This window comes from Ascidiella aspersa, chromosome 4, assembly GCF_963924565.1.
Source record: "Ascidiella aspersa chromosome 4, kaAscAspe10.2, whole genome shotgun sequence".
NCBI lineage: Eukaryota > Metazoa > Chordata > Ascidiacea > Phlebobranchia > Ascidiidae > Ascidiella > Ascidiella aspersa.
The window spans coordinates 7852287-7866853 of NC_139450.1; the positions used below are offsets into that span (position 1 = coordinate 7852287).

A 14567-nucleotide genomic window follows, 5' to 3' on the forward strand; every position below is an offset into this window, starting at 1 on the left:
TGGCAGATAAAGTTACCGCAAGACTACCTCACTACTAAATCCGCCGCTGCGGAGAATTTGTCTAATTTCTGCATCTGGGTATAAGCGATTTAACTATTTTAAAAGTTATTAATTGCAAAGAGTTGTTCTCGACTTGCATTGCTATAGCAAGATTAGAACCTAAACTTAACTTTTATTTACAACTGCCTGACACAAAGTTAGTCGCTTGTAAAGCAAGGATAACTAAGTAATTTAATTAAAAACTCGGTACCCAGTCTAGGGACTCACGGAGTTACTCTGGATTAAAAAAACCGTTTTGTTTACCTGTAATCTGGTCTAATGCAGTGTACTACTGATGCCTAATATAGGAAGGTGATAATCTCTGGAAATGTGAAAAAAGCATTAAACGTTCTCGCAAAAAAGATTTCGGACCAATCACGTGATACATTAAAAAGCACTTGTTTTTTCATAAATAAAATACCTTTCTGTAAACTAATTTTTGGCGGATTTTACGGTTCAATCAACCTGTAGTTCCATTGCCTATGCCTATAATTATATTGTCAATATGGACACTGGTTCTACTGAAACGTAAAACAGTTCCTCTTTTTCCAACACATGGCTAACATTGCTACACAGGAGATGGTAGTTCCCGGTTAAGCACAACGCACTGGTGTATAATGTTGCTAACATGCTAAAGAAAAATTGAAATCAGGGTAATGCGGTAATATTGAAAAGCTGATTTTTCACCTTAGCGAACCAAATGTAAGTTAAATTTTGTTTAATAATGTTACTATCTATCAATGTTTAAAACAGCTTTAAAACGACAGCTGGCACTGGCCTAGAATCCGACCATTTTTTACAGTAACAAAACGACTTGGCTAAATTGTAATTGCATTGAAGAAGTTGACAAAATAGTAATACTTGACCCACTCGAACGGCAAATCGCACCTTAACTGAAACTATGTTAACAATTCTTAAAACTGAATACGAATATGGAAAAGTTCTACACCGGTACTTATTGAATTTTCTTTTGTACATCATTAAAATGCTTAATTAAACGGGGCTGAACAAATCAAACAATTATTAAATCAATGTTCAATGTTTGGTTAGGGTGCTGGTTAGGGTGCAGGTTAGCGTCTGGGTTAAGCATTATTATTTTCATCTAAATAATGTGTGTTGTGGTAGGATTCTTGACCAGTGCCAAAAAACTTTTGAATATTTTTAGGCTGTTATTGTCTGAGTTTTCTGAAATTTGTAAAAGCATGATTGGCAAATTTAATGCGAACTTGTCCAATTTGAACTGGAAATATCTGCAAAGTTCTGATATTGTAACTATTGCGATTGATTAAGTTTAATTTATTTGCAACAATAGTAACAATTATTATTTGCACACACATTTTTTTTCACAATTTTTTTTTTTTACAGGGCTAATCAATGCATACAGGGCTAATCAATGCATTTTTTTTTCACAATTTTTTTTTACAGGGCTAATCAATGCATTGAAGATATTTGCGAGGCAGTCCCGACAAAGCAATGGTTTGAGTATGTTCGCAAACTTGGCCTGTCTGACAAGGAAATTGAAAACGAGATGAACAGCGGTGATCCTTTTTCTGAAAAGCAAAACCAAATGATTCGAAGATGGCTTAATCTTATGGGTATGACCAAACAGAAAAGTCACCCAACTTGGAATTAATAATGCATTTACTGGCTGTGCAACCCCAAAAATATGTAAATCTTAAAATTAGCCACCATGTTATTTTGTGTTTTTTCTTTTTATCAAGGATGAATATAGCAGACTATTCTTTTATGTCAGGTTCTTTCCTATTAAGGAGTATTTATATCTTTTTCAGTTTTTTTCTTAACGCAGAATTTTTTCTTTTAAAGGTTCTTACCGACATGAACACAGAATATTGTTATTTGAGGTTAAAAAGGAACTGTTTTCATCAAGAAACACAACAATTGATGCCCAATTTATTCCAAAACTTCGTTCAAGTAAGAAACAAGTGTAATTCTTCAAAGAATTGTACAAGTATACCTATAAAGAGTACATTTTGATTACAACATGTGCTTAATGTATAAAAATTTCACGTTTAAAACCTAACACTACACAAAAACGATTTATACACTACACATAAAAGTTTTCTATGAGCGTCTTTAGTTCATACACTTGTAACACAACATATATAAAGTTAACCAGGGATGACCGATATTGGATCACAGTTGATACCCCATGCTAAGTGAAAGTTTTGGTACTTAATCAATACTAAGATGGTATAAGTGCCAATCCGATACTTGATTACTAGACAAATTTCAAGAAGCGATACTAGCTTGAAATGCAAATTTATTGAATAATAAACCTAAAGATAACTAAACTTCTTAACGCTGAAGCAAATTTGGGCCTAATGACAAATAAAAGTACCTTTAAATGCTTAAATTTCATCTGTTTTGCTTGTTTATATTAATGACATCATTTGGAATCGGATCGGATCGCAATAGTTTTTACTCAGAATATCAGTTATTGGTTTTGGATTAATATGTTAAGTATCAGACAATTATTAACACTCTGTAATGATTTACGCTTCTATTATTAACTCTGATTTCTATGGAATATACTTCTGTACGTTTATCCTTTCATTGTTGCCTCTCTCCGTAATTATGAATATATATGTGTCCAACATCTTGATTGCATTCTTTGCCTCCCTTTATAACTTGTGTAAGTTCACTATGCTTCGTTAGTCTTTCCGTTTCTCTATTTGAGTACTCCTTATATTCGTCATCTATTTAACGCTGTTTTTTGTTACAGCGACTCTGTATCGTAATTTGTTAATTAAAGCTAAGTAAACGTACTTGAGGTCCTTTAGTGTTAGTTACTTCACACTTATCACCCTGGAATAAATATCATGAAAACAAATTTCAGAATTTTGACACTTGTCTTGTTTCAGGAAGGGACAAAGCTTGGCTTGTGTACTCCTTCATCCACTTCTACACCAATGTGAGCATGTGGACAAACGATATCGTCCGGATGAAGTTTCAAGTTGACGAGGATCTTATTTCTCATATTAAACACGATTATCAACGAAACATAACTGAGCAGAAGTATCAAGCGTTCGCTTCGTGGATCTCTCAAAATAATTTTGGTTAGTATATCTAAACACCAGTTACGAATATGACTCCAACCGTCACCCCCTAGCATGCCCATATTTATTTGTAGATTCAAAGCAAGATGTTAACTTTAAAAAAAAAGCAAATTAAAAAAATAAGGTAACTGACATAACTAGCCCTAAAGCTAACTTGAGCTTATAAACTAAAAAAAAATTATTCCTATTTAAAAATTATTTCCTATTAAGTTATTGCTTGGCCATAGTTTATTACATTGTGATCGCAAACTATAGCTGAAATGCCCTTTTTACTTTGGCCTGGACTCCGGATCAATGTTCGTTCAGACATCCATTTTGAAATGCCAGACTTTGAAAATGTTTTGCTTACATTTTGAATAATGCAAGTTCAAAAGACAAAACGCTAAACTTATAAAATTGGTAAATTGCCTAATGTTGAGCAATAACACACATAAAAATAACAAAAGCACAATTTACAGCCAAGCAAATTTATAGTTTCACCTGCAAAAATTGTTTGATAAAATCACTTAACCTTGTCAAGTAATTTAAAAACAATATCCCTCATTATAGATGCAGTTGGTGAAATTGTAGATGGGCTTCATAGGTTGGGCGACATCTTTATTCCTCAGGAATACGAGTGGCATTTACGCCGACGGCAAGTTGAAGAAAATACAACTCACGGTAAGCTTACTGGTCTGTGATGTTTCAGGTTGAGTTAAAAAAAGTGTTTTCAAATAGAAAAATTTTATTATGATTTTTTTAGTGAATATTCTTTCCACCTATAACAGTGGTTCTCAAAGTATGGGTCGCAAAGGGTAAAAAAACTGGTCGCTCTATGGTGATTCAATCCTGCGCATTTTTCATTTCTTTTTTCAAATATTTTCAGTTCAATCATAACTGAATTATTGCTGAAAAATTATTAAGCTTTTCAGGTGGCTTAAAATCTGTAACCTGGATTATTGCATCATAAGTGGTTTTCTGAACGTTTTGATGGCAGCCAGCTTCAGTGGCTGCTAAGACTGGTGTAAGCTTTTGGTCACCAAACAAGCCACGCTGATATTATAAAGGAAAAAAATCAGTTTCACCAATCACACTAAAATAAATCAATCATTTGTTTGTAATCAATTATTGTTGCATAGAAATGTGTAGGGTACTACATCTGGTTGTCTGTGTCTTTTTGTAGTTCGTTCATATCAGAAAAAGTACATTTTTTGATGTTTGAGGCTTGGGTCGTGAGATGCTCATAAAACTCAGATTTGGGTCGCGCTCAAAAAAATTTTAGAACCACTGACCTATAACATCTGGAATCAATGCTAGCTGCACCAAGAAGTGTAAAAGTAACTAAATGTTCATCTCTACCACATTAAATATTACCTTATAGTGGAGAAGATTTACTCAATATTTGTACTTTAGGCATGACCAACTTCTGTTTGATTGCTGAAAATTTTTTTAACTTTTAAAAAGATTATTTGAAATATTTTTTAATAATATACAATCGACCTAGGTAATAAATCCGGCAATTAAGTTAGAGGAACAAGCTTCACAATTGCAAATCTTGTATTGCAAATAAATTTTTATTTTCACCAATTCAACACCGTGATTGGTAATTTCAACATCCCAAGCCTGCTGAAAATTTTAATATGTTACGTCATAATGTGGTTCATTTGGCTTGCCAAGACAAAACAATTGGTCATTTTTATGCTTGAGCGACAGTTATTGTAATGACATTACAGTATTTTCCTACATAACTAATCCGTTAGGCAACCAGTATGATAAAAGATATTGATACAAGCATACATAGCCTACGGACTTGCAGCTACCCTACTGGTGCTGCTTGAGTTTATTGCAGTTTTATAATGTTTTTCGTTCTATTCATATGAATATTGCTTAAATAACATTTTTTTTAAATCCAACGCATAATGACGCGATCAACTGGAAATTTCGTTTGGGAGACATCATGAATATTATTTAGGCATGACATCACAAAGTTAAGCTGTAATATCATAAAACTATTAATCTTAATAACACATGCTATTCTCCAGCAAACTTGTGTGCAGATAAGCAGATAAATTTATTTTATTGTGAAGCCCGAAAAACATGACCTGTACTTGATGTAAATTGGTAAAACTTACAATTTAAGCGATCTTGACGCAATGGCAATATAAAGAATATTTGTTCATAGCAACAGCATTTTTAGTCTAATTTGAAAAAAAAAGCTTTGAAGTGTTTATGACTCCATACTCCACAATATAGTAGTTTGCATGGTATATTTAGGCTGAATTTATTTCCATAAATGGGGAAAAAAAACACTAAAAACCGCAAGAAGTTTGCAAAAAATGCGAAAAAAATGCTTTTAGTGTATTTGTTGTCTGTGTTTTTAAACCCCGCATTTGAGGCTTATTAGATGGAAATCATTAACTCTGTGATGCACAGTGTTTGTTTACAACTATTTTAACCTAAAAAACAAAAATTTTAATTTATTTTTATCAAATTTTAACTTGATTTTAACCTAACGAAATTGCTTGCTTGTAGAGGCCACAGTTTTTCCTTGAATTGATACCAGTTACCCAAACATAATATTTTGTCGATTTCAAACCCAAACGTAATATTTTGTCGCAAAGTCAAGGTGTTTTATGGATTATAAAAAGTGTGTCGGGTTTTTTGCGATATATTTAGATTGCTTAAGGCATTTTTGTATTACGGAATGTCAGTACGTTATTCCTAAAATCTAAACTGTTGATCTTCGAAAAGACCGCGTTTATCAAGGTGAAGTGTTTATAAGATTATTTAAATATGTAACAAAAAATAAAAAAAACGGACAATTTGCAATAAAAGTTACTGCTGATCCAAGTGGGCAGTGTGACATATTTCCTGCTTTAATGGGTTAATCTGGTTTAATTGTGTCGCAGTTCCTGATTTAAAATTCTTCAACGACGATTTTTACAAAAATTACGCTCAAGAAACACAAAAACTTTGTCAAAAGCCATAATTTGACAAATTTTGACTTTATTAAAAAATTTTAACTTTATTGTAAATTTGAACTTTATTTTAACCTATAAACTTTTTAGAAACAGTCCCCTAGGTGCTCAAACCAACTGTATTCTTTGATTCGTGAACAGACAAGGTCCTTAAAAAAATTTAACTTTGTTGACTTTTGCGGGCCCTAGTTATTAGTAACATTTATTATTATATTCTCCGGCAACTGTGAAACGACTTTGTTGCAGAAGAATTTAGGTATAAATATGGTGTTTTATTGATTCTTACTTACAATACCCAAAGACAAAATATTTAATTGACTTGCTAATTATTCAACAATTTAATAAATGATTTGAATTTAGATGTCGTTGATGGCCAAGCAGAGATACCAAACCATAGCGCTGTCACTGCATTTATTGGTCCAGGTAATGTTTATTCTTGCTTGTTTATTTTCTACAGAATATTTTAATGTTTTTTGTTTTATTATGGTATAGATGATGATCTGAAAGTTGCAAAATCTTCAAGTAAGGTAATTTATCAATCTTAAAGAAGTTGATATTTATCAAACAGGGTAGTTTGATTTTTGATTTTTTATAATTTTTTTAATTTAATTATTTTCATTGGTTTAGGAATTTACAATAATAAACTTCCAAAAAAATGCAATATTAGAATATCTAAAATCTTCTTTAAACACTGCAAATGATTGATTTATATTGTGTGTTTTTCTTCACTTAAACCAATTCATTGTAGTTCATTTTCCTTGCAGGTCAAACCGCATGTGCAATGTCAGCCACAAATCATGATAAGCTACAGCTGGTTGCATCGCGATATTCCATTACAAGTAATTTCATGTTTTTTATTTTAAAATTGTGGTAGCCTAGATTCTAGAAGTTTTTTTTCACAGTGTCAGAAACTATTTAAATAAACCATTTTTTGTCAGAAAATGTTTATTTGATAACATGAAATACAATTAAGGCTGCCTTGCAATATAAAGTGTAGAACTAAATTTTGTCAGGTTACAAATGAATTGAAAAACTGATATATAGTATTCAACTGGATATGCGAACAAATGTTTGCGAAAATAAACATCTTTGTTAAATTAGTCTAAATGATTTGAAATTTTAAGCAAATCTTTGTGAATCGAAGCCCTTAGCGCGGATAGAAGAGAAATCCCTTTTTTCTTTTTTCATGCGCGTCAACCCGCATGACATAACCCGATAATGTAAAAAGGCTTTAAAGTAAATATTTTTGTTGTTAGACTTCACTGGGTTGGTTTATTAGGCTAGAGCAGGGGTGTCCAACTCAAACATGCCGGCGTGCCAATTTTGATCTTATAACTTCTTCCCGTGCCAAAGTTTCGTAACCAAAACAGTTCTTTTTAATCATAAAAGCGCTTATTTTGCCAAAAATAAGAACGTTTATTTAAACTTGAAAAAAAAATGTCTAGTGGAAATGCGCATCACTACTTCAAAGTGTCTCTCGGTGAGCTCACTTTTGTTTCTTCACACCAAACTTTATAATATTATGTGAATGCTAGCCTCCACACAGTATAATGTTACTATATCAAAAGTAATTGTTGGTTGTCATGATTGCCGCGATTGTTTTATATTGTGAACAAACAATGGTATATTGTGAACAAACAAATAGGCTGTTTAATAAACTTAGTATTTTCTGACAATTGGCTGAATAACAAATTGAGCTTTTTTGGCAATTGGCTAAATAACAATTTTAGTATTGTTTGGGGAGGGCTTGCGTGCCATTTTTTATTAGGTCGTGCCGCTTGTTGGACACCCCTGGGCTAGAGTCTGTCTTGGGCCTCAACTATATGTTGCACCATCATATTGCTAGTTGTTACACAACCTGTAAAGGCAAACTTCACAGTGCCAATATGTAAAAACAACTCTTTAATTTTTAGACTTGTTGCTCTTTTCCAACAATTGTTTTATTTATAGATTGCACATGACCTTAAGAAGCTTCGTTACAATGTGTGGATTGATTCAGATAGAATGTCAGGAGACATCCTGACAAGAATGAATGAAGCTGTTACCAGCAGCGACATTATCATAATTTGTATGTCCAACGGATATTTTTCAAGTGTAAACTGTAAGGCTGAAGGCAACCTAGCATGGGAAAAGAAAAAGAAAATAATTCCGGTTATAGTTGAAAAGGATTTCAAGGCAACCGGCTGGCTTGGTATGATATATATTTTTATTTTTCAACTATTGTATTTAAATAGTTTTTTTTTTCTTAAAATTGGTTTTATAAACTCTGAATTATATTTAAACTTTGCATCAATTAACTTCTGAATAACCAACTTTGTTTAAAAAACTTGCTTAGAGAACCACTTGCACAAATTTGTATAAACACTACTTGAATACTACTTAAGTCAATTGACAGCCTAATTTAACTTATTTTTTTGTAAGATGTTTTCGGAATTCAGCGACAGTACTTGTTAACAGAAACTTATGTACCAGTATTAGGGATGTCCGATAATAGTGAATCGGAGATGATATTTGATGCCAAATAGGTTGGTGTCGGATGCTAAACGCATTCCAAATTAATATAGGTAATTTTTACCTTTCCAGGTAAATTTATTAAACATACTAGGTAAACAACAGAAGGTGTTAAACTTTAACATAATAACCTGAAAAAAAATGTCTTTGAATGTTTTTATTATTTTTTTGTTTGTTTGTTTGTTTGAGCATACCAATGACGTCATTGGTATCGGATAGCAACGTCAAGTATCGGAAATCCCTAATCAGTATCGCCATAAAATTACAATTTGGCGAATCATTTTTGTGATTTTGAAGCTTGTGTCTTTTTCAGAAACTATTGTTGCTGGCAAACTGTATTATGACTATACTCAAGATCTGAACGCTTTTCAGAAGATGCTTGACGAATTGTAACCGAGGAACTAATGAATTTTTGCAACCAAAATTTTTTTAATAATTTTTTTGATCTATTTTCTTTTGACCTGTCTTTTTTTGTCATTTGTGTTATAACCCAGTACAAGGTTTTTTTTTAAAACCTTTTTTTTTTTTTTTTAAGGTTTTTTAAAACCTTGTTTTTATACGAACCCCTAAAACAACTTATTTTGTTTGTTGGCATTGGCCACGGTCAGCCCATAAAACAGATAGCCTTGTGAAACCTACAGACTTTGGTCAAAACTATTAGAACACTTGAATGGAGTCTTACGTACATTCGAGGAGAACACACAGGAGCATATTTTCAATTAATCTTATTATTAAAAACTTTCCATTTTTTCATGTTATGCACTTACGTAAATTTGCTCTTCATGAAACCCCAAAACTAGTCTTCGTAACCCCAAGGGGAACCCCGGTCCTAGTGACTGTTTAGGAGTCAACACTTGTTTGAAATGTTCAGCCCAGAATTTGTAATTTTATGCTTTTGTTTATTTTAGACAAAATGACAAGACACAATTTTATTGTTGAGTGTTTAGAAGACGCTACAATTGTATATTGGTTTAATTTCATTTTGCCAGCTTTTTTATTATAGTCAGGGCTGCGGAGTCGGTTTGTTTTTCCGAAGTCGGACTCGAGTAAGACCGCGTAAAACTACCCGAGTGCCGAGTCCGACATGCGCATGCGCAGTATCTAATTTTAAAACTGTTAAGGCGGCAAAATGTAAGTTGTAAAAGTGTAATAGCAAATAGTGAAATATTTTTAAACCATGTAATGCGGGTGGATAAATTATGACACCAATATGAGTGGATTGCTGAAAATCCACCTTAATTTAGTTGCGTAAATGGGTAAATTACAGGCTGTAGAGTCAGAGCTGGACTCTGGACTTGACAAAATCTTACGTTTGGCCGGAGTCGGACTCAGAAGTCGGTTTTTAACCAATTCTACATCCCTGATTACAGTACATTTTTTTAGAAATTCGCTTTTAAATTATGCTCTCTCACATTATATAAATCCTTCTAGCTTTAAAAATGCGTATATTATAATTGCAGTAAATATTATAATGCAAGTTAAAATTAGTCCTTTAGTTAAATGTAAACGAAATTTGTATTAGTTGTTATCTTTTCAAAGCACTTTTCTAGTAAACCACTGGTGTGTGGATCGTGATATTATGTCCACAAACATTTTTTATATATTTGGAAAATACTTGTACCCCACTTATTAGATAAGTGAAAATATTATTGTATTTACCCTAATGTGTATTTAGGGCGATGATAAGCTATAATTGTATGGTTTGTAAAAAGTGTGCCACAGGCTAAAAATCGTTATAAAGCCACTGTTGTAAAATCACTTTCGTTTACTACCTATTAGCGCGCTATTGTAGAGCGTTATGTTATTGATAACACAGCTGATTTTACACTTAATTGAACTTGTCAAAAGTAACAAAACCATTTGCTATAGAATGAATTAGTAATCTACATAAATTCATCTACTGACACTTTATACCGGTATGCAACTGTATTGTTTGATTTAAAATATGCTTTTCGTTTTTGTTTAGTTGTTCTTGCCAACAACGTATTTCTCTCTTCATTTTACCTTTTTATTGACGGGATTGTTCTGTAAAAATTTCGCCAGATTTTGAATAAAATAAGCGATTGTTTAGCTAAATTCCAGTGCAACCAGCTAGTTGGAAAACGCCTTATACACAACTTCAGCTCAGTGGTAAATTTCCCTAAATGCAATCTTAGTATGAGTAGGCCTACTTGGTTGTTTAAATAGATCGGGCGATATTTGGTAGCTTACCTAATATCTGTTGCGAAAGTTTGAAAACATATTTGGTTAGAATAAGCTGGAAAGTCGCGTTTTAGACCAGTGCATTCCTAATAATTTTCCGGTTCTGTACTACAAAGAAACTATTAGATAAGGTTGTTCTTTAAAATCCCTTGATATTTCTGCTGCAAGACGTTTTTGAAAGCAATAAAATGCACAAAAATTAATACTTCAAAGGTTAAACCAAAATATTATTATCTTCATCTGCAAAATAAGAGTAAAACGACACTTATAGAGGAAGTACAATTTATCGTGCTGCTAATAAGGAAATGTAATCCTAACTTCGTGAAAATCAATTTTAGCATCTGAATTTTTCAATATCCGTGAGCGAAATGTCATATCATAGGCGGTTTCTACGGAATAACAGCGTTGAATAAAAAAACACAGTTTTTAAAGCGTTTTTTCTACATGGTATGGTTCGAATGGAAGGCCTACTCATGAGTTAAAACAAATGTCATTTTTTACTGATTGCATTAGCAAATAATAGTTTTTTTATCCTACGCAAAAAAGCTTAAATGATGGCCATAGGTGTTGACATTTTACGACATATGCTTTAACCTCGCCTGTCCCACTTTAAAGCACCCATTACAAAATCATCCGTGTAGGTCCTTTTCACGTTTCGCCTTCAAAATATTCTTTAGCTGTATCTTTGGAGCATAACGGTTGGAGGTTGTAGTAAGACGTAATAATAATATCAAAGCCAATACAGAAGTAGGTAGCATTTTGAACGTTTAGAATAACTCTTTATTCATTTTCAACATAGCTATGGAGAGTTATTCGAAACGTTCAAAATGATACCTACTTCTGTATGGGCTTTGATATTCTTATTACGTTTTAGCTGTATCGTTTTAAAATGGCATTAAAATGTATTTGTTATGAGGCCAAAAATCAACTGCATAGAATACTTTATAGTGCTGAGTTTTGTAGTTCGCTGAAACAGCTGATGTTGTCTCGTAATGCAATATAGTAGGAATCGCATCAGTCATGTTGTATTCACTGCTAGGACTGCGATACGAGTTGACTACAGAGAACTTTTGCTTGTGGTCTGTTAGCTGAAACACGTTAAGTGAAAATTATATGTTTTGAATTAGGAATTACGAATTTGTAAGGTAAGATTATGTAAGGTTAATTTTATTATAAAGTATATCCTCATGTAATACCTTATTGTTTTTGACTATCTTCAACAGCCATTTGAAATTCAACCAGTTAATTTTTAATTCTACAGCAATATAATTCTAACATTTCTAAATGTTACATATGCTTTAAGCATTACTGGCATTACTAACTGTAACTGACAAGAAACTCAATTATTTACAAGTTTAATTAAACCAAACAAATGTTATATCGACACTGGTCTAGAATCCTACTGCTTTTTATGAAAATGATTGTCAAAATGGAAATTGTATAGGAAATAAATATGGTAGAATAAATGGAATTATAATACTGACCCACCTTAACCCAAATGCTCGCACTCCTTTAACCTAAATAATAATATAGCAATATAATCCCCTGAATGAAAATGTGCTATAATTCTAGGCAAGCGTCAACATTTCCCTTATATTATTTACCTTAAATGAATTAGGCAGACTAAAAGAGTTAATTCAAACTCTCTGTGAAACTGTAATAGTAACATTACCTTTGCAGATAAAATTGAAAATGGAGTTGTCCCTGGCACAACAGCTTGAAGGAATTATTGAAAAACTTGTGACTAAAGGTGGTGGCCAAGAGTTGGATAAGGCTCTAATCAAGAAGCTCAAATCTCTGTGCAAGAAATGCGAAAACACGTTGAAGCACTGCTTTCACCTGATTATGGCACAGTTTGAAAAGCAGCACTCCGAAGTTCGCTATGCCACATTTTTAATCGTGAAGGAACTTTTCGTGAGGTCGCATTTGTTCCGTCAACTTCTGCTCGAAGATTTTAACGAGTTTATGGATTTAACAATGGGTACGGACTTTGACTACCCCTTGCCTCCACCAAAGCATGTGGCTGAAAAGCTAAAGACAGAGTCCTTGCAAACTGTCAAGGAATGGCATGACAAATACAGCATTGCATATCCTAAACTTGCCCTGGCTGTTCACTTCTTGTCCACTGTAAAGCACATCAAGTTTGACCGACCTACTCCACAACAAAGTGTGGAACGTCAGATGCAAGAACAACGAGCCGAACACAAACAAATCATGGACGGCATCCGATTGGACAAGGTCAAAAAGTCTGTAGAGAAAAGTAGCTGGGAAATTAAACGCTGCACGAACGAAATGAAAAACTGTCTTCTCCTGCTGGTACCGGATTTTAAAGACGACGACGAGAATATCAGTGTTAAAGCTGGTGACGCTTCACACAAGAACGCAAACAACATGAGAAACCTTGGCTTACCAGAAAGCGGGTACTCTGTTGAAATTGACCTGTCGTCGATTTCCAAAGTTGAAGTCAAAACAACCCAAGATAATGCAGCTGTTCTCGATACAATGAAAGATCATGTAAAGGCAGCTAATCGCATTCACTTGCCTCGCTTGCGCAGCTGGCTGACAGTTGCGACAAAATGCGGCGCTTCGGGTAAACTTGTAAAGGACCTTATTGACCAGAAGGCGGAGATGCAACGGGTTCTGGTAAAATACAAAGAATTGAATTTGAAAGGTTCTGAATCAATTAGAATCGACAGCGATGAGAGTGACTGCGATGACTTTGTCGAAGTACCGGATATTCCTGTTCCTTCAACTTCCTCTAAAGTTGTGAAAAAACAAGCTCCAAAGCCAAAAAAGGTACAAAAATCCAAATCAAAGAAAGCAGTTTCAGACACCAATGTTTGGAAACCTTTAAGAAACGATAAGAGTGCAGACGATCCAACGTCATATCAATATGCACTGAGCGTTCAGGCACAGAAGCGAAAAACTGAAGTAAACAATATTAAACCAGAAGTTAAACCTAAAAAGCCCCTTGTGAAGCAATTTCCGCAAACCAAGCAGAAGAAATCCCTTTACGGGGAAGCTCCGGTCGTACCATTCGGCAAGGACCTTTACGCTTGGGATCAAGAGAAAGAAGAAGAATTGCGGCAGAGTATAGAAATGGGATCTGCAAAGGCGTTTGACATCGGCCATCGGTTTTATGGGGGTTCATCGGCAAGCGAAAGAGATGGTGGAGGTGTCTCCGATGCTGCTCTGACTGCCCTCACAACAAGGACAATTGAATTTGCAGGTGATTTTAAACCTGTAACTAGAATTTGTGGTGCGCCGCTGCCAAGTGGAAAACTTTGTCCCAGACAAGACCGCTTCAAATGCCCTTTCCATGGAAAAATAATCGACCGCGATATGTTGGGCCATCCAAAATATCCAGATCAGTCACAAAACCCTTCAAGCTCCCATTCTCTGACTTCAAGCTCGTGGCAGGAATCACAGGAACAAGACTTTTTGAAGGACATTGAAATCTCCTCGGGTGGAAAACTAAAGCTAACGCCAACCAAGAAGGGAAAAAGATCCAGGAAAGTGGAAAATGGCCTGACCGACTTGCAGAAGCTAAACGACACCAGCCGTTCCAGATTGCAGAAGAAGATTTTGAACCCTGGCAGTCTGAAAAGGGTGGCTGGCAAATTGGACACACTTGACAAGAGACGCAATGACGATAAGTTTGGTAACAACTTTAGCTATGCATTAAATTAATTTGGGACCCTACCTCTGTGTATATATTTTTTCTTTTGTTTTGCTGTGATGGTTTTCTGTTTTCTGCAATAAAAATTGTTGATGTATGTAT

General features: G+C 34.0%; 2 protein-coding genes across 2 annotated transcripts; both read left to right on the plus strand.

Annotated features, from left to right (window-relative positions):
• The first annotated feature begins 133 nt into the window (after nt 1-133).
• On the plus strand, nt 134-10648 carry LOC146146954 (uncharacterized). The gene is made up of 10 exons (XM_083386476.1): nt 134-741; nt 1465-1634; nt 1864-1971; nt 2922-3116; nt 3666-3776; nt 6434-6490; nt 6566-6600; nt 6838-6912; nt 8024-8264; nt 8898-10648. Coding segments are annotated over exons 1-10 (1074 nt in total). The 5' UTR covers nt 134-739; the 3' UTR covers nt 8978-10648.
• Nucleotides 10649-11827: 1179 nt separating this feature from the next.
• Nucleotides 11828-14481, plus strand: LOC146146955 (UV-stimulated scaffold protein A-like). Its single transcript, XM_083386474.1, has 2 exons — nt 11828-11931; nt 12467-14481. Exon 2 carries the CDS (start codon nt 12479-12481, stop codon nt 14474-14476), a length of 1998 nt encoding a protein of 665 aa, XP_083242600.1. The 5' UTR covers nt 11828-11931; nt 12467-12478; the 3' UTR covers nt 14477-14481.
• The last annotated feature ends 86 nt before the right edge of the window (nt 14482-14567 follow it).